Source organism: Mauremys reevesii, linkage group 1, assembly GCF_016161935.1.
Source record: "Mauremys reevesii isolate NIE-2019 linkage group 1, ASM1616193v1, whole genome shotgun sequence".
Taxonomy (NCBI): domain Eukaryota; kingdom Metazoa; phylum Chordata; order Testudines; family Geoemydidae; genus Mauremys; species Mauremys reevesii.
In genome coordinates, this window is record NC_052623.1 from 21,285,488 (window position 1) to 21,304,124 (window position 18,637).

Consider the following 18,637-nt stretch of genomic DNA (forward strand, 5'->3'; position numbering starts at 1 on the left):
GTAGCCCCAGCCCCCCCGCCGGTCTGTGAGGGAGGGGGCGTCCGGCCGCTTACCCTGGTCCCCGGGCTCCTGCGGCGGCTGCAGGACGCGCTCCAGCTCGGGGAAGGGCAGCTCGGGCAGGTCCAGCAGCGCCCCGTAGCGCTCCAGGAAGGAGCAGACCACGGCGAAGTTCGGCCACGAGCCGGGGCAGCACGGGCCCGACGGGGGCGGGGGAGGCGGAGATGGAGCCGTAGGAGCCGCCACCGCCGCCATCTTGGACCTGAGGATGGAGAAGGAGACGGGGAGGGAAGAGAGGGGGGCGCTGGCGAGCCGCGCTTGGAGGACCCCGCTCCCCGGCGCCACTATCCCACAATGCAACAGCGGGGCGCCGGCCAGAGCTGCCCTACTCGACTACTCCCCCGCCTGCCTCGTGTGACACGGGAACGAAAACAAGGCGGGGGAAGGAGGGAGGGCGGGGACGGAGTCCGGGGCAGCCAATCAGATCGAGACGGAGGAGTCAGCTCCTGTTACTCTCGGAGCGCGGGATGGGGCGAAGGCTACAGCGCGGGGGGCGTGGCCTGTGTCGGGGAGCTGGCCAATGAGCGGGGAGGGGGGCGTGTCCCCCCGGGGCAGAGAGGCCGCTGCAGCTCTCCTGACGGGAGGGGGCGAGCGGAGCTGGGCTTGCCGCGTGAGTGGGGGGCGCTGGCGGGTGTCCCCAAGGGGGCGTGGCTTCCCGGGGGCCAGGCAGGCTAAGGGGACAGCAAACACCCCCCGGGGGGGTTAAGGACGGGCCCCTGGGAGGCAGGGGCGCGTGCCCATGTCTCAGGCGTGGGCAGAGGTGAACGGGCTGCCCTGGGAGGGGGAGGGGTGAATAGGCGCCTCCCTCCCGGGGGGCGGTCGGTTAAACGTCCTGCGCGTGACTTTGGAGGGCGTGGGGTAACTGGGGTGTTCCTGGGGGGGAGGTGAGGGGTAAATTGGACTCTTCCCTTCCCGGGTTGAGGGATAAATGGGGTTTCCATAGGGGGGCTGGACTGGGGTAAATGAGGTTTCTTTGAGGGGGCTGGAATGTGAGGGGTAAATGGAGTTTCCACGGGGGGGGGAGGGCTGAAGTGGGGTAGGGGGAATAGATGGGGTTTCCTTTGGGCATCAGAGGCAGCTTTTCCCTATCAGGAGGCGCCAACTGTCACAGAACCTGCCAGTGCCAACGTTCCATCCTGTTTCCAACATTCCGTCCTGTCTCCTGTTACCGAGACATCACCCCCAAAACATCTTGTTTGCTGCGAGCCTGATTCTGCCATCCTCATGCTGGGGAGTGTTTTACTCAGCTGGTGGGGCTACAAGCAGAGTAAGATATGATGATAAGGAAGGATAGTCCAGTGATTATAAGTAAGGCTACGTTTTAATCATGGTCATTTTTAGTAAAAGTCACGGGCCGTGAACAAAAATTCATGGCCCATGACCTGTCCCTGAGTTTTATTAAAAATATCAATGACTAAAACTTGGGATGGGAGCTGCCCGAGACCCCCACTAGTGCTGGAGGGGGGGCAGGTAGCAGCACCAATGGGGGTCTCGGGCAGCTCCCACCCCAAGTTTTAGTTGGTGCTGGAGGGGGGGCGGGTGGCAGCGTGCAGCTTGGGACCCCCACTGGTGCTGGGGGTGGGTAGGTGGGCAGCAGCAGTGTGTGGCCAGGGACACCCACTAGTGCTGGGGAAGTGGTTGGCAGGGCCGGCAGGCTGAATAGCTGCATCTGTGCCTCCCCCTTTTCCCTCCCAGCAGCAACAGACTTAGTTTGGGTGCGGCAGGAGCACGGGATGGGGTGAGGCGGGCTCTGGGTGGTGTTTACCTGGCTGGAAGGCTCCCTGGAAGTAGCAACATCCCCCTAGCTCAGCGACATCCTAGGCAGAGGTATGGTCAGGCAGCTCTGCACACTGCCTCCACCTGTAGGCACCGCCCCTGCAGCTCCCATTGGCCATAGTTCCCAGCCAAAGGGAACTGCAAAACAGTGCAGAGCTGCCTGGCCACACCTCCACCTAGCAGCTGAGTGAGGAGGATGTCACTGCTTCCAGGAAGCCCCCCAGGTAAGCGCCACCCAGAGCCCACCTCACTCTGTCCCATGCCCCAGCCCACACCCAAACTCTGCTGCTGTGGGCATGGTGGCCTGAGACTGCCCCAGCAGTGACCTGTGCACCTGGTGAAGGGGTTGCCTGAGCTGCCTCTGAGCTAGGTGCACTGGCTGCTGCAGAAGTCACAGAGGTGACAGAATCTGTGACTTCAGTGACATACTTGCAGCCTTAATTATAGGTATGTTAGATAGTTATTGTGCGTAAAGGTGACAGAATCGGGTGTTGGTTGAACAGCAGTAAAAAGAAGAATGTATGTTCCTTCTGATTTAGCAACCTATCACAGCTGTTTGAATGCACCTATAATGAGCAGTTGGCTGATTCCCATAAACTAGGCTCTTGTTCTGGGTGCTGACATTCAGATACACTGCTTAGGATGCAGTAAAAAGGGACAGTTTTCTCCCAGATGGCCCCATGGGGACATAGGTCCTTGATCAGTAGTACTACTAGGATTCAACCTGCTAAATACCAAATGTGTGATTGTCCTAAAATTAGGCCACACTATCAAATGTTGGAGGAAGGAAGCAGAAATTAGTTCCATGTATCATTCCAACAAGATATTTTAAATAAGTTTCAAGAATTAGTTTCCTGTGTTTTATCCTCCTCCTACAGGGCTCTATGTAATCTTGCCCCTCTGTGTTTCTGTTCTCAATTCTCCCATTTTCCCCACCCCTCCCACCCCACTCCATACTCTCCTCCCAGTTCTTTGTCCTTCACTTCTTTTTACCATTCTCAGCTTTGTGCCTTCTGTCATGGTCCTCTTATGCCTGGAGCAATCTGCTCACTAGTTTACTTTCCCCAGATTAAACAATGAAGCTAAACTAATCATTTCCTAAACCAGAACTTCTTGATTCTTAAACACTAAATCTGCCTCTTTTTCTGACCCCCGTCTCTTCTAAAATTTAATCCTGCCCCTCCTCTTGTTCCCTATATAACTGTCCAACCATTGTTTTTTTCAGTTATAAATCTCTCATAACCCTGACTCTAACAGCTGCACCATCTCTACTGTTCCCCTTTTTCAAGTGCAATAAAAAAGTCACCTTATCTCACCTGTCTATCCACCCCTTCTGTTCAGAGCATATTAATTGCTCTCCTCCATAGTCAGAACTCTTTGATGGTGATTGACTCCTTTGTTCTCATCCTCCTTGATCTCAGGCCAGGCTTGGATTTTTATGAACCACTTTGCTCTCCTTCACCATCTCAATGCACAGTTATCTCTGATTCCCTCCTGACATACCTACCTTTCTGATCACTCTGCCTCTTGTTACTCTGCACTGAGGTCTAACTACACTGGGAGTTAGATGCATAGGTGCTTTTGAAAATCCCATTTGGCATCTGTCTGCATATTTAGGTGCATAAGTAATTTTAAAGATCTGGTCCCACACCTCTTCTTTGGAGTTCCGCTAGGTTTAATTCCTGGCCCACTGCTGTTTTCTTTCAATTTTCTTCTTGTGTGAACTTCTGTCAGACTTTAAATGTACTTGCCACTATTATGTTGATGTTACCAACTGTTCACATCCTCGGATATTTCTAACAATTCCTTCCTGTCCACTCTCTCTGCCTGTTTTGATTATGCAGAACATGTGGTTTCATCTTAACTTACTTTCTCAATGTCTCAAAGACAGCGAAAGGGCAAGAAAAGCATTCTCATGCACAACTCCATTTCCCTCTTGACTTACATCTCCTGCCATAACCTCTTATATTGCCTCCACACAGTCTGTAACCTAGGTATCATCTTTGATTTTAAGTCTCTGTCTTCCCATATTGCCTATGTTTGCAAATCTACTTAACTTAATCAGCTCCCTAACACTGCCCCTATTATGCATGTCATGGCTGGAATCCTGATCCATTCCTCCACTAACTTGCCTTTCATAGGAAAATAGGAATTGCTATAGTAGCAGATCAGACCTTAGACAGTACCTCATGTTTCAAAAGAACATACAGGGCAACCCATAGTGGACAGTTAAGAGACGGTTATGGGATGACACTCCAAAAAATAGAGACTTATATTCCTTCTAAAAATAACTGTTTTTAAATGCAACTTTTAGATGCCCTCCTGAATTCTATTAAGCTGTTTACCTCAATGATATCTTGTGGCAATAAGTTCCATAGACTAATTATTCCCAATATATACATATTTCCTTTAACTAGTTTTAAGTTTTGTCTTTCAAATTCACTAAATGCCTCCTTATTCTTATGTTATTGGAAAGGCAAATAGGAGCTCCTGATGTACATTCTCTATCCCATTCACGTTATGTCCTGTCTCTGTTATACAGCCCCAGTTATTTCAACCTCTCTTCCTATGGAAAGTTTTTCATACCCCAAATCTTTTGTCATCTATCTAAAGAGAACTATAACTCTCTTCTGTATAATCTCGAGCTATTGTAACTCCATAATACTTGTTTCTTAGTAAACCATCACAAATATTTTATGCAGAAACTCTCCTGTTCAGAGCTAACTTCTAGATTATCTGCTCTATTACTTTTACCCTTTGGTCTGTGTGGGTGAACAGAGGTGAGTGACTGATCTCCTTTGTCTTGAGACTTGCCCTTGTTCTTCCTTTCTTCTTCTGTTGCTGCCTCACTTCACATACCTCTCAGAAATGAAGATTTGCGTTTCCACATGAAAGGAATGGCATTGATTGCAGACATGTACAGAGAGAACCGAAAGACACAAATCTAGTAGAGCTGTAGTCTTATGCAGGGGACATCCCTTGCGCACAAGGGTATCAGGCACTTTGTCCTTAGCTTCGGAAGGAGTCAACAAAAAAAGTTTTCCTATTATCATGCTATAAGCATAAATGCTGAGGCAGTCTAAAGCCTTTGCTGAGTCCCAGGTAGTAGTGCTGTTTGTTCTTCGTGTGACATTTGAGGCAGCAAACTCAAATGCATTCTTGGCAGTCAAAGAAGAGTATCTACTGTCTGGTACCATAGTTTGCCTTGGTGTGTGTAAGGGGGAGGGGGGTTGCATTGCAAGGTTACTGTAATGTTATTTGAGCCTTTGTGCAAATGTTAGCAGGTTTTTCCTTAAGATTTTCCAAGAGGACTGAAAATCTGTTAATCCAGAGATTGCTCTTTTGTGAGGACTCTCTCGTTAATCAGCAACACCAGGCTTCCTGCAGTGGATTTTGCTGTCGAATTTGAACAATTTAACACAACTTCAGGATGGGGAAATGTTTCTCTGAGTAGAAATCTGGATAGACAGGAGAAGAGAATGTAGTTTTTAAGTGGGTGGTTGAATTCCATACATTCAATTAAAGGGCCTTTTTACTATTCACCTTATAAAGAGAGTCCACTCTTCACATGAGTTGGAACAGAATGAACAGAGCTCTCTTCAGTGCAGAGATAGCATTTCAATAGAAAACTGGTTGTTTTCAGCCCACCCCACTCAGGAACTGGAAGGGCAGAAAGACAAATCTCTAGGATGGTGGTCTAATATCTAGCAAGCCGATCTAAAGCATTCCTGTAGTATCTGCCACCCTATCACCTGTGTGATGAGCTGAGGTCTAGTGGAAGACTCCTATCAGAGATCCATCTCTGGTGCTGTAAAGACAGCGTGGCTTCCCCCTGCTGCCCTTCTTGGTTTTGTGGGAAAGGGAGCATTTTGTTCCTTTCTAGTGTCTTCCACTGTCCCTGATCACTGCCTAGATCAGACTGTGATGGGTGCATTAGAAATGCCTAAAGTAGACTGACAAAGGAAATGGTGTAATAGCTTTCAGTCATCAATGACCCCACTCACAAGTGGGGAAAAAGGGAGGGTGGAAGAAACAATCCAGTACGCAAACATTCCTAAAAGTGAGTCCTTTGTATAGCATACAGCTATCTTTCCTTGTTCTACTGAATACATTTGAACCTTAATTCAAAGCTGACACAGCAAATATCTTGCATTTTACCCTCCTCCTCCAGCCCATCTTGGGCACCATAACCATCTATCTAAGTGTTGATATTACCATAGTATCTGAGCATCACCCAATAATTAATGGATTTATCTTTGCAAAACCCCAGTAAGACAGAGAAGTAGTATCATCCCTGTTTTACGGATGGGGATCTGAGACATCAAGAAATTAAATGTCTTGCCGGAGGTCCCACATGAAGTCTGCCAGAGCTGAGAACTGAACACATCATCTGAGCCCCAATCCAGTGCTTTAACCAAAAGACTGTCCTTCCTTTCTTCCTCAGCACTCATTATGAGTAACATCTGTATTTACTTACATTCCAAGCTCCTCAGGGCATGAACACTTATTTTTCTGATAAGCGCCATACATGTTATGGTGCCATGTAGCTAATGTTGTTTATTTCAGACCTTTTCAATTTGGCGATGTCGTCTTCTCCTGAAATCGCTTCCCTTTCATGGGGTCAGATGATGGTGAAAGGTTGTTCTACAACTTATAAGGACTGCAAAGTGTGGCCAGGAGGGAGCCGAACCTGGGATTGGAGAGAAACAGGGACAAATGTAAGTACATTGTTTAGTCTATTTTAAAGTAGGGGCTAAGAGAGCTTTCTTGGGAACAGTTACTGCTGTATTTACCAGTAGTGGAAGCTAAGAAATGTGGCGTCCAAAATTGGACACAATACTCCAGCTGAGGTCTAATCAGCGTGGAGTAGAGCATGGAGAATTACTTCTCATATCATGCTTACAACACTCCTGCAAATACATCCCAGAATGATGTTTGCTTTTTTTGCAACAGTGTTATACTGTTGACTCATATTTAGCTTGTGGTCCGCTTTTATACTGGTATAGCTATTCTGCTATGGGAAGGGAAATAAGTTATACCAGGATAAAGCATCTTTATCAGGGGTGGGCAAACTTTTTGGTCCGAGGGCAACATCTGGGTGGGGAAATTGCATGCAGGACCATGAATGTAGGGCTGAGGCAGGGGGTTGGGGTATAGGAAGGGGTGCGGCGTGCAGGAGGGGGCTCAGGGCAAGGGGTTGGGGTGCAGGAGGGGTGCGGGGTGTACAAGGGGGCTCAGGACGGGGTTGGGGTGCAGAGTGCAGGAGGGGGCTCAGGGCATGGAGTTGAGGTGCAGGAGAAGTGGGGCAGGGGAATCAGGGCAGGGGGTTGGGGTGCACAAGGGGTTCGGGCTGCGGGCTCTGGCCCGGAGCCGCTTACCTGGAGTGGCTCTGGGGTGGCAGTGGCACACCCCAGGGCCAGGGTAGGCTCCCTGGCCCCATGCTGCTCCAGGAAGCGGCTGGCACCATGTCTTTGCGGCCCCTGGGGGGGGTGGGGGAAGAGGGCTCTGTGCTCAGCCCTCGCCTGCGGGTACCTCCCCCAAAACTCCCATTGGCCGCAGTTCCCCATTCCCAGCCAATGGGAGCTGCGGGGGGCAGTGCCTGCAGGCGAGGGCAGCGTATGGAGCCCTCTGTTACCCCTCCCCCATGGGCCGCAGGGACGTAGTGCCAGCCACTTCCAGGAGCGGTGCAGGGCCCACGGCGCCACGGAGGTGGCAGTCTTGCAGGCCGGCTCCAAAGCCCTGACAGGCCGGATGGAACCCATGGGCCATAGTTTACCCACCCGAATCTTTATGCTAATATAACTGTGTTCTCAAAGTGGAGGTTGTACTGGTATAACTATATCAGCAAAAAACCCCACACACCCCTACCCAAAAGTGAAATGGGTACAAAAGTCACACGTAGACCAAGACTAATGCTCTTGGTCCTGAACCTACAACTATATCTTATGTGGGCACACAGAACCCCACTGAAGACAATTGGCCTGGTGCGAACCCAGCTGCAGGCCTGGAGCCCTTGTTTAGGAGCTCAATATAGAATCTTTAGAGAGAAATGTCTTCCAGCACTGAGTATTAGTTTGATACTTACAGTATATAACGCCCTTTGTGTAGTGATCTTAACTGACTGGCAAATGGGGAAAATGTGAATTAGTGAGCCCCCCCCCCTTCCTTTTTTTTATTGTGCTACTTTATTATGTAGAAGAAGGGCCTGAAGCAGAGTGGAGGGTGAGGGGGTCAGGTTTTTGGTTTTTTTCCTTTTTACATTAGAAATTGAGATCTTATCTACCCTATTTTTTCCTTTAAGAATCTCTGGATGACTGGAGAACAAGAAGGTTTATAATAGCAGAAAAGTCATGCAAATGAAACCTGATTAATTGAACAGGAAGTAATTTTTGGTTAGACTGTTTCAAACTTGTGTTTTTTTAACACCTACAATACGCTTGGGAGGAATATGCTCTTTATAAAGATTCAAACAAGCACCCTTCAGCTGAAGGCTGAGAAAGCCTCAAGTCCATAGCAGCTCATCTGAGGACTCCTCCAGCTAATGCAGGGAAAATAAGATGCAACATTCCTGAAATCTATACGGTTAAAAAAATTACAAGAAAAAACAGACCTCCTTTATCCACTTTCAATAACAAAAAACACACCCATATTTTTCCCTTTGCAGGTCACTTTTAAAGCTCTGTACTTGCAGATAGGGAAGCAAGCACGGAGCAATTATGTGACTTGGCTAAGATCATACAGCACGCAGCAAAAAAGGGAATAGAACTAAGGTTTCCCAGCTCCAAATGTGCTAGGAAAAGGTTCTCTTTATTTGATTAACAGACTGGGAATGTTTGGGTGATAGTCACAGCACTTACCTCGTGACCCAGACAAGGGTGTGCTTCCTGTAGGGGTGTTTCTATTCACAGGGCTGAAGCCTGTGCATCAGGTGCTGTCACCAGGGTGCCCCTCATGCTCTGCACTCTTGTTAGAAATAAATTGCTTCCTTTGCTGCTGTGCTGACAAATTGATGCCCTGTAGGTAATTCTCCTCTCCTTGGGAAAACTGCGTAACTGGCTCTGCAGGGTTCTGTAGCTTTAAGGAGTAACAGTCCATGTGACCTTAACCCTGGGGGATAAAAGGCAGCCTCCCTGGCTGACTGCACTTCTGTGCCAGCTGCTACTGGGAAAAAAGGAACAGGATTCCTGAGAGGTAGAGTGGAGAACAGAGAACAGACAGACAAAGAAATTCTACTGCAGTTTCTTTATCCCCTAGCCCCCAAATCAGGAGAATTGGCTGGGATAATGCATTTGCTCCCACGTTAGATCTCCCTCCCCATGAAGCTTGTTTGTTAAGAAACAGACAGCGCCCCTCTCAGAAAATCTTTGTGTAAACAAAATATTTTTTTTGTTTTTGTTCCAAGTGTTGATCACAGGCAGTGAACCCTCACCGGCTATCTAATTATTGTAATTGCATTAAGCCGTACCTTTTCCTTTTATTTAGGTCTAAGTGACTATCGTTAAAGTACACAAAGGTTTCTAACGTACCTCAAAGGCCCATAAGGAATTTTCTCTTTCATAAACACACTTTTTTTTTTTAAATGGTTACGCCCACCCAGCAAGGCTCTGTAACAAGGTGAGTAGTGTAGGAGAGGGCACACAAACCTACGTAGGCTAAAGGGACAGGAAACTCTCTATTTCCCTTGCTGGGTCTAGAGCAGCCTGGTGTTTATGCCATATTTCTAGCCTGAGGAACTAAAGATGAGACCCAGCTGTCACATGGCATTGTGGAATGGGGATGATAATATTGCTGTAACATGGTGGCTTCCCTCACTTGAAACTTAAGGAACTGGTGAAAAGTTGGCTTCAGCTTGGAAAGACTTCTGCTTGAAAAAGAAATCTGACAACTGACAGTAACAGCACACAGTGATTAAAGAACAGGGATGACATGCAATGAAAAGAGTTGTCTGGTCCTCTGTAATACTGAAGATTGGGGAAGGAAGGAATGTGGATCCCCAAACCATCAGAGTATCCCCCAGAGGGCAAAGTTGGAAAACGAGTGAAACAACAAGAGTCATGTTATTAAATTGTAGGCTGATGCTTTGGCCTTAGTTTCTACAGTGAATGGGATATTTTCTGGGAGGGAAGGAACGGTTCCACGTTCGTGCAAGTTAGCTGGTTGTCTGATCACATTTATGTGCCTTTGATAGTTGTCTTCCAGAAGAATTGTTCAAAGATCTGCTACAGCGCTGCCTATTTTGTAAGGAAAGAAAAAACATGGTCAGTCCCTCAGTCACATTCTTAAAGAATATTTTAATCTCTTTAAAGACTTGAATAGATTAATGGTAACAATTTTCACATTGAAAAGAGACCATACTGTAGCCAAATACAAGGCATAGTTCTTCTGTTTGTGTTTATGGTACATTTACTGCTAACCTTATATAGACAGAAGCAGCAGAAAAGTTAATGTAGGAAAAACAGTGGAAAAATCTGTGAAACAGTATGGCGGGTTTTGGTGTGTGTGTTGTTTTTTGTTAAAGGGAATGAGTAAATCAGGGAAAAATTCACATTTTTTTTTTTAATTCAGTCAAAATCTTCCATAAATATTTTAAGGAGATTAATCTCTTTAATTAAAATCATTGTTTGGATTTAAACATTCCTCTACCAAACACTGCAGCATTAGGATAGTACAGGAGAACTAGAAAATGAAACAGACTATACAATGAAGTAAAAACTGACCAGTATAACTATCCATACTGAATGAAATTCACAAAATAAAAAATACAAACAAGTAGAAAGTTGCATTTAACATTTTCAGTTTTAATCTGGTTTTTTTTTTTAATAAATGAGCGGGGTAAACTTTATTCTATCACAGCTGTGTAATCCTATTGACTTCAATAAGGTTTTGTTGATTTTAACACTAAACTTTTGCTGTTGTTTTAATCTGACAGTATTCATTTAATTTTTAGTATCTGAGACGTTAGCTGCCAAACTGAAATACTTTATGAATGTGTAGAGGGGCTACACATCCTCTCAGTTTATAGCGCTCTATATAATATGTTAGCATATCATTCATATGGTCAATTGATGATAATCCTCTTTCACTGGTACATTTAAACTACCTAGAGTATCCTCCTTTTGCAGTGGTGTTGTAGCCATGGATATTAGAGAGACAAGGTGGGTGAGAATCTTTATTGCACCAACTTCTCTTGGTGAAAGAGACAAGAGACAAGCTATCAAGCATCAGGTCTGGGAAAGATACTGAATGGCCTGGTCTACGCTACAAAGTTAGGTTGAGGCAGTGTGTCTTATGTCAATCTAATTGTGCATGTCTATACTTACATTTGTCTCCAATCGCTGAAAACACTCCCTGATGGCAACACATTAACACTACCTCCCCGAGTGTCATTGTGTCATGGTTGTTGTACTGAGATCGCTGCTGCAGAAGTGTAGACGCTGCATTACCTATGTTGTTCTTAACAGTCCTCCAGCAGCTGTTTCACAGTGCTCAACAGTGACTGCTCTGGTCACAGCTGTGAACTCCATTGCCCAGCAGTCATGGAGACTGGAAGCCCTTTGCTCGCCCCTTAAAATCCTGTGAATTTTTGAAGTGCTTTTTCCTGATTGTCCAGCTTGACAAGCCCACCTAGTAGCTCTCTGTTATGTAGAAGTGCCCAGCTGATCGTACTGTACTGGCTACATGATCCAGACATATAGTATACTGTCAGCATACCAGAAGGCCAGAGAGGCCAATACTTGATCTGATGCCAAGCCAGACTTGCCAGTTTTACAAAAAGAGCCGCATGCCATATTTGGTGGAGAGCCCACTAGCACCTCGCAGACCACCCTGGATACCTCTGAGGAGCCTGATGTCGCTGCTGCAAACAGCAAGGAGGAGGATGGGGGACATGCAACCAGGAAAGGATCAAACTATGCCACGAGCCAGGATCTGTTTGAGACACCACTGCAGTCCAGTCAGTCGAGCACAGGCAAGACGGGGAAGGAACCTTGGGTTAGTGTGTAAATGTATTTCCCATTACAATATTGTACTGACACCTCCAACTTAACAGGACACTGCTTTTCACTACTTTACTCATACTAGAAGAGCTAGTGGTACAACAAGGAGAAGTAGAGTTATCTGCTTTTCATACCCCTGTAGTTAGGTGGGAGGGGGACCGCTGTGCAGAGTAGTTTGTTTATGTACAGAGAAATGGCCCCAGGATCCTCCTGAGAGAGCTTGATGTAACTTTTGTGGAGGTACTCTGCAATCCTCTCCTGAAGGTTTCTAGGGATGGTAGCCTCATTTCTTCTTCCACTGTAGGACGCTTTCCCATGCCAGTTGACAATAAAACTTCAGTAGGCACCATTGCAGTAAACAGGCTAGGAGCATAGGGTACCCGGTGGCTTCAGGATGCCAGCAACAGCTGTGCTTCCTGCCTTTGTTACCCTCAGGAGTGAGATATTGACTAAAATCACCACTGCGGGTGGAAAATGGTGCCAATATTCAGTGTAATTGCCCTATACTCAGTTCCATGGAACCAAGCAATTCCTTCCTCATTTTCCTTGCCCCTGCCATGCCATACTCACTGTGGCTGAAGCCGTGCACAATCATTCCAAGGCAGAAGTGGCAATGAGCATGTCTTACATAAAACTTTAGGGGAGCAAGGGAAGGGAATTCTGAATCCGAACTTTTGTTTTCTGTTGTGACTATACTGACAGGGGCACCTCTGTGCGTTTTATCTGTACTGCTGCTGTTGCCCTTGCAGATTTCCCCTCCACAACTGCAGCATGCCTAAGCCAGATAAGGAGGAGGGGAAAAAAGGATGCAGGCTGACAGATTCAGCCAGATCCTGCAAGCCATAGCAGACAGGAGAGAGGCTCTGGAGTCCTGGCAGGAAAAGGAGAGGGAGATGCACCAGGATATAATGGGGCTTCTCTGGCAGCAAACACAGATGCTGCAGACTCTTATGGACCTACAGGTTCAACAGTCAGGGGCTTGCTTCCCTTTGCAGTCTACGGAGAACTCCATTATAGCACCTGCAATGTTTCCATTACTCAGTAAAATTGTATTGTTTGGAATAATTCATTATTAGTTCCCAACATATGCTGCAGAGTGCCTAGTGGGATTGAAAGTGCCCACTTACTTGTTTTTGTATAGTGTGACAAAAGTCATAAGCTCAGTGACAAAAACAGTGTAATAATCAAATGTACTGCAACCACCGCAAAATTAAATAGGTGCATTGACAGTGTTCTGTTCATACATATACACCAGGCACCACACAATTCCTCCCAGAACAGTAGGACCAAGTAGAGCACAGTACACCTCAACACATTACTGTGGCTTACTGTTAAAGTGCTCTTTCAAAGCCTCCCTGAGCCACGTATCTCTGTGTTGAGCTCTTGTAATAACCTTTGTGTCTGGCTGTTCAAACTCAGCAGACAGCTGCTCAACCTCTGTCTCTGCACCAATTTTTCTCCCTTTGCTTCACAGATATTATGCAGGACACAGGAAGCAGCTATAACCATTGGGATGTTTTTCTCACTAAGATCCAATCTTCTGAGTAAACAATGCCAGCCTCCGTTCAGTCTGCCAAAAGCACATTCAACTGCCATTCTGCACCTGAGCTGAGCCAGTAGGATTGTTCCTTGGAGCTGTCAAGGTGGCTGGCATGTGGCATCATGAGCAAGGGGCACTAGGTTCCCCAGGATCACTGTTGGCATTTCAAGATTGCTAATGGTAATCTGGCAGTTGGGAAAGAAAGACCTTGCTTGTAGCTTTCTGAACAGTTCTGTGTTCTTAAAGATGTGAGCGTCATGCACCTTCCCGGACCTGCCCACACTGATGTCGGTGAAGTGTCCCTGATGATCCACCAGTGCTTGTATCACCATAGAAAAATAGCCATTTCTGTTGATGTACACTGTGGCAAGGTATTCTGGTACCAAAATAGGGATGTTTGTGCCATCTATCACTCCACCAAACTTAGGAAGCCCACGTGCTTCAAATCCATCCTCTGTGTCCTGCACGTTGCCAAGAAGCACAGTCCTGCATTGCCAGAGACTATTAATGGCTCTGCACACTTGCATAACAATGGCCTCCATAGTGGATTTTCCAATTCCAAAATGATTTTTCCACTGACCAGTAGCAATCTGGTGTTGCATGTCTCCACAGTACAATAGCTTCTTGCTTCTCCATTGTTAGTACAGCCCTTATTCTGGTGTCCCTGCGCTGGAGGGCAGGGGAGAGCTTGGCACACAGATCCAGGAATGTGGCCTTGCACATCCGAAAGTTCTGCAACCAGGGCTCGTGATCCCAAGTCTGCATTACACTGTGATCCTACCAGTGGGTGCATGTTCCTCAGGCCCAGAAGCAGTGCTCCACCAGCTGCAGCTGCTTTGTGAATGCCAACAACTACCCTGAATTGATTCTATGTTTAACAGCAATCTGTCCTCCAGGAAATCATGATGTTCCCTGCTGATTTAGTCCTTGCAGCTCTGCAAATACCAGAGAATGATGCATCCATTGCTTGCAACGCTCATGACAATAGTTCAGAGCTGTGCAGGCTTCATGCTTCTGTCAGAGATGGTGGACAGCGAGGAGGGCTGTGTGGGTTCATGGGATTTTTTTTTAAAAGGTGCAAAAAATTATGGAATATAGATGACATGAGATGAAGAAAGTTGCATGCTGGGACGTTGACCCCTCCTGGCTCCCAGTCACCCCTGTGTCACTAGTTTTTGCCCCACCATGCATTGTCATAACTTCCCAAAAGACGGTGTGCTAGACGATGGTGAGTTGTATACTGGGATGCCTACCCCTGGTGCACTGCACGGTGTATCAACACAAGCATTCCTGGTGAGTACACACAGTGCCAGTGCAAGGAGCCAAGCATACATATGCCCAGGTGATATACTAACTCTGGTGGCTTTAGGCTGATGTAATGTGGTAGCAAAAATTTGTAGTGTAGACATGGCCAGAGTGTCACATCTAAATACAAGGTAGAGAAGATTATTAAACATAAGGAGGTAACATACTGCAAGAGACCATTCAAGGTGAAATGGCTGTTAAGACCTCTGCAGTCATGGGAGAAAGGAGGATTAGTGGGTTACAGATTGTTGTAATGAGCCAGAAATCCAGTGTCTTTGAGTCCATGGCTTATAGCATTTAGCAAAGTTATGAATTTAAGCCGCCAGGCTCATCTTTTGAAGGCATTGTGCACCTTTTGAGGTTTCCTTTGAGGACAAGGCCTGGGAGATCAGATATGGAGTGATCATTTTATGAAAAGCATTTGCCTATGGGTTGTATGGTGGCTTTTTTTTTATTTTTCTGTGAGAGTTCATTCAGGAACATAATTCTCTTGTTTCACCCACATAGTTGTTACTGGGGCATTTGATGCCCTGGATGAGGTACACCACATGATGTGATAGGTATGTGTAGGACCCATGGAACTTGAAAGGTGTATTGTGGGGGATATTGATCATTGCATCAGTGGAGCTATGTCTACTCGTCTTGAATCTGTTATGGCAGAGTCTGGTGCCACTTTTGAGTTGATGTGTACTGGTCTGTGGAGCTAGCTTCTGCTGATGAGTTTCGCAAGGTTGAGAGGTTGTTTAAAGGCCAGAAGAGGGTGTTCAGGAAAGATTTATTTCAGGATGTAGTTCCATCGAGTATGGGTTGTAATTGATGGGTAGGCGGTGTGGGGTGGTCAGTGACAACCAGAGGTGTGCAGGTGGGAGGGGAGGTTCTGCATTGAAGTAGCTTCTCTCAGGTGGTTTTTGTGGCCCATTCCATGATGCAATCTACTTCTCTGGGGGAGTATCCTTGTTTACTGAAGGCAGTTTTAATTGTGTTAAGGTGTGTATCCCAGACTCTCTCTTCTGGGCACATTCCATGTTATCTGTGTGCCAGGCTGTAGCTAAACAGATTGTGTTTGAGGTGGTTAGTGGATGTGTGAAGGTAGGTGTGGTGATCTGTGGCTTTTGTGTATAATTGTTTGTAGGATTCCCTTGTTGAAGCTGATCGTGGTGTCCAGGATTGTTGATGCTAGTGTGGGAGTATTCTAGAGATGGATGGTGATGGTTGTTACTGAAGTTGTGGTGGAAATCTATGAGGGAGTTTAGGTCATCTTTCCAGAGGATGAAAATATCATTGTTTCTTAGGTACATCAACAGTATGGCGGTAAATACTTCCTCAAGGTGGCCCATGAAGTGGCTGGCATATTGGGGAGCCATCCTAGTACCCATGACTGTTCCCATGGTTTAGACAAAGTGTTGTTGAATGTAAAATTATGGGTGAGAATGAAATGGGTGTTTGGTGATGTTTGAAGTGGCTATCTGGAGTGTTCATTATCTTGTAGATATTTGAAGCAGGCAGTGAGGCTGGTGAGGGGTGTTGGTGTATAGGGAGGTGAAATGTATGATGGCAAGGATGGTGTTCTGAGGGAGGTTGTTACTGGAGGAAATCAGCTGTCCCCTGGAGGAAATTGGCTCTTGGGGGGAGGGGGGGGGCGGTGTGGTTTGAGGATGGGTTCTGAGAGTTCCACTATTCCTTCAGTAAGAGTGCCTTGACCAGATATGATGGATCTGCCTGGGTTCTCTTGTTTGAGTATTCTTTGACTGGCTAGTATAACATAAAATGGATGTTGGGAAGAAAGGGATGTTAATTAGTTCTTGTAATGTTACTATGCATTGTCTTATAGCCTGTGACACTGCCAGTTGAAAATATTTAAATGAAGCGTTGCTGTTTGATGCTCTCAGCATGAAAACTGTAGCACTTTTTTTCCTTCAAACTTAGCATTCTCCAGGTGTGCAGCCAGCTGATCTTGAAGAAGTTGTCAAGAAGGGAGTTAAAACTTTAGTGATTGGTCGTGGCATGAGCGAGGCCTTGCAGGTAGGTTTTTGGTCGGATACACCCACACCTTGGAACTGCTGATATTTTTCCCCTTTAGGCAGAGATCATTTCTAACCTTCACAGAGAACAGTCTAGTTCATCTTCAGCCTCATAATCTGAACCTGTTTTTTTTTTTTTATAAAGCCCAGAAGCACTTACGAAAAAAGTTGTAAAAAATGTAGAATCAGCATTTTGGGGGTAGAGATATTTGCTGAAAGTAACCTCATTTGATACCAATGCATTGGCAGCCCAGTGTCAAACTGTAAGTGGGTTTACAACCTGTAGAAATAGCAGCAACAATGAAAATCTTTAAACAGTGGTTACTTTTTAAACCTTTAAAACTGATTGTAAACTGGCTCTCCCCCCCCCCCCCCATTGTAATAATTTAAGTCTCATTGATTACCCTGGCTAGTAAGGGTATTGCCAAGTGTCACTTCAGCTTTTTGAATGTGGTAGGCTGAGCGAATTGGCAGAGGCATCCTTGTAATGCTTTCCACACTTGGGAAATTCTGTAACATATTAATTCACAGCCACTTCCACCACTATCTCCTGAATTTCTCCTAATAGTGCAGTTCAGAATTGCATTTAGGAACATGTTAGAAGAAGGAATACAAGATGGATATACATTAGCTGCTATTAGACAGTGAAATCAAATTCCCTTTCTCTCCACTATAACGAATTCAAAGTTTATTCCCAGCCTATTTCCAATTTGGTTATTACCACAAGTTTACTTTACTGCCTTTGAAATGAGATGTAATGAAGCATTTTTCTGAACCAGAGCAACCCGTACTTGTTTCTTACTAGGAGGTCTGGTCTGCAAGGAAAAGAATCTAGCATTTGTTCTTACCTTTTCCTTTCCTCTTCCTCAGGTACCAGCATCTACCGTGGACTATCTCAAGAAAAATGGGATTGATGTGCTAGTCCTGCAAACTGAGAAGGCTGTGAAGGAGTACAATGCACTGGTTGCTCAAGGAGTCAAAGTGGGAGGTGTCTTCCATTCAACATGCTAATGAATTAAACAATACAGCCCTCTTCCTCCGTAGCCAAAACGTCTTGTGCCTTTTGACTGAATAAATGATAGTAGTCAGTATTGGGGCTTTATAGTTCATATTTCCCACTGTACCAAAGCCTGGCTGTGAGATGAAGACCTAAAACAGAGGAGAAATACAGCAGTATGGAATTTAAATTAATCTAATTGCTCACAAATGTTCTTCCACGGTGCTGGATATGGTAGACTATTTAATCATGATTCCCTACACTTGTGATTTTTGACCTAATCCTCTAGGCCTGAAGGCATAATTCATCTTCTGACCATTAACGTTTGGCCTAGCTGCTGAAGTAAAATATTCACTTTTAAAACCTGTTAGGAAATGATCTGAGACTTCACTTCTTTTCAGATTTGCAATAGCTGTTGGATGATCACATTTGGTCACTACCATCATGTGTGTAAAATGGTGTATAAAAATGGTGAAAAGCTCTGCCTCCCATTGCCAATCCCTTGAGCTGTCCAAACTCTTAGTGCACGCAGAGTGAAATGATGGTGGATTGGCTTCTTTGGGATGAATACTCTTTCCATGACTTATGATTTGTAAATTTTACATTACATGAAAACAAGTCACTGGGAGCTAAAGAAAAGATATCGCTATAGAGGTTATGTAGTAGTACACCTCAATAAGGAACACAATCTAACATATGGTATCAGCAGTGGGATTACTTCAAACCCTGGTTTTATAGTTAATGAAAGTGAAAGCTAGTATGCAGCATATTAGACTGGCCGATCATTGCTAACTAGCTGGGGAATGGTGGTTGGAATTTTTAGACCAGGTGCTGACGATCAGTTGAACGTTAAACACATGTAGATGTTTAATAAAAGCTGCAGCTTTTAAACCTAATTGAATGGTGCCTGTCTTTCACTTTTATCTTGTGCTGGACTTACTGTAAC

The 18,637-nt window shown here is 45.7% G+C and overlaps 2 protein-coding genes across 12 annotated transcripts in view; one reads left to right on the forward strand and one right to left on the reverse strand.

Annotated features, from left to right (window-relative positions):
- RSF1 (remodeling and spacing factor 1) overlaps nucleotides 1-286 on the reverse strand; it is a 125,502-nt gene extending 125,216 nt beyond the window's left edge. For all 4 annotated transcript variants that reach the window (XM_039503947.1, XM_039503926.1, XM_039503915.1 and 1 more), the window contains exon 1: nucleotides 54-286. In XM_039503947.1, the coding sequence (XP_039359881.1) occupies nucleotides 54-252 (199 nt within the window). In that variant the 5' untranslated portion in view covers nucleotides 253-286. The remainder of the gene's footprint in view (nucleotides 1-53) is intronic.
- A 50-nt stretch (nucleotides 287-336) lies between these two features.
- AAMDC (adipogenesis associated Mth938 domain containing) lies at nucleotides 337-18,587 on the forward strand. 8 transcript variants are annotated; one of them, XM_039503964.1, is made up of 5 exons: nucleotides 528-667; nucleotides 1,150-1,324; nucleotides 6,400-6,551; nucleotides 16,600-16,695; nucleotides 17,565-18,587. In XM_039503964.1, the coding sequence occupies exons 1-5, from the start codon at nucleotides 578-580 to the stop codon at nucleotides 17,703-17,705; spliced, it is 654 nt and encodes a 217-aa protein (XP_039359898.1). In that variant the 5' UTR covers nucleotides 528-577; the 3' UTR covers nucleotides 17,706-18,587. The 8 variants fall into 8 exon arrangements, with proteins under 8 accessions (XP_039359882.1, XP_039359890.1, XP_039359907.1 ...); XM_039503981.1 differs by lacking the exon at nucleotides 528-667 and adding an exon at nucleotides 678-817; XM_039503948.1 differs by lacking the exon at nucleotides 1,150-1,324 and having other exon boundaries at nucleotides 337-667.
- The last annotated feature ends 50 nt before the right edge of the window (nucleotides 18,588-18,637 follow it).

What these genes read in the sequence shown, in the direction of transcription:
- AAMDC (XM_039503948.1), top strand. Translation starts at nt 352, where the DNA reads ATGCAACAGCGGGGCGCCGGCCAGAGCTGCCCTACTCGACTACTCCCC. An exon ending in AGCGGAGCTGGGCTTGCCGC is followed by an intron (nt 668 to 6,399) that starts GTGAGTGGGGGG and finishes TGTTTATTTCAG; the next exon opens with ACCTTTTCAATTTGGCGATG. An exon ending in GCATGAGCGAGGCCTTGCAG is followed by an intron (nt 16,696 to 17,564) that starts GTAGGTTTTTGG and finishes CCTCTTCCTCAG; the next exon opens with GTACCAGCATCTACCGTGGA.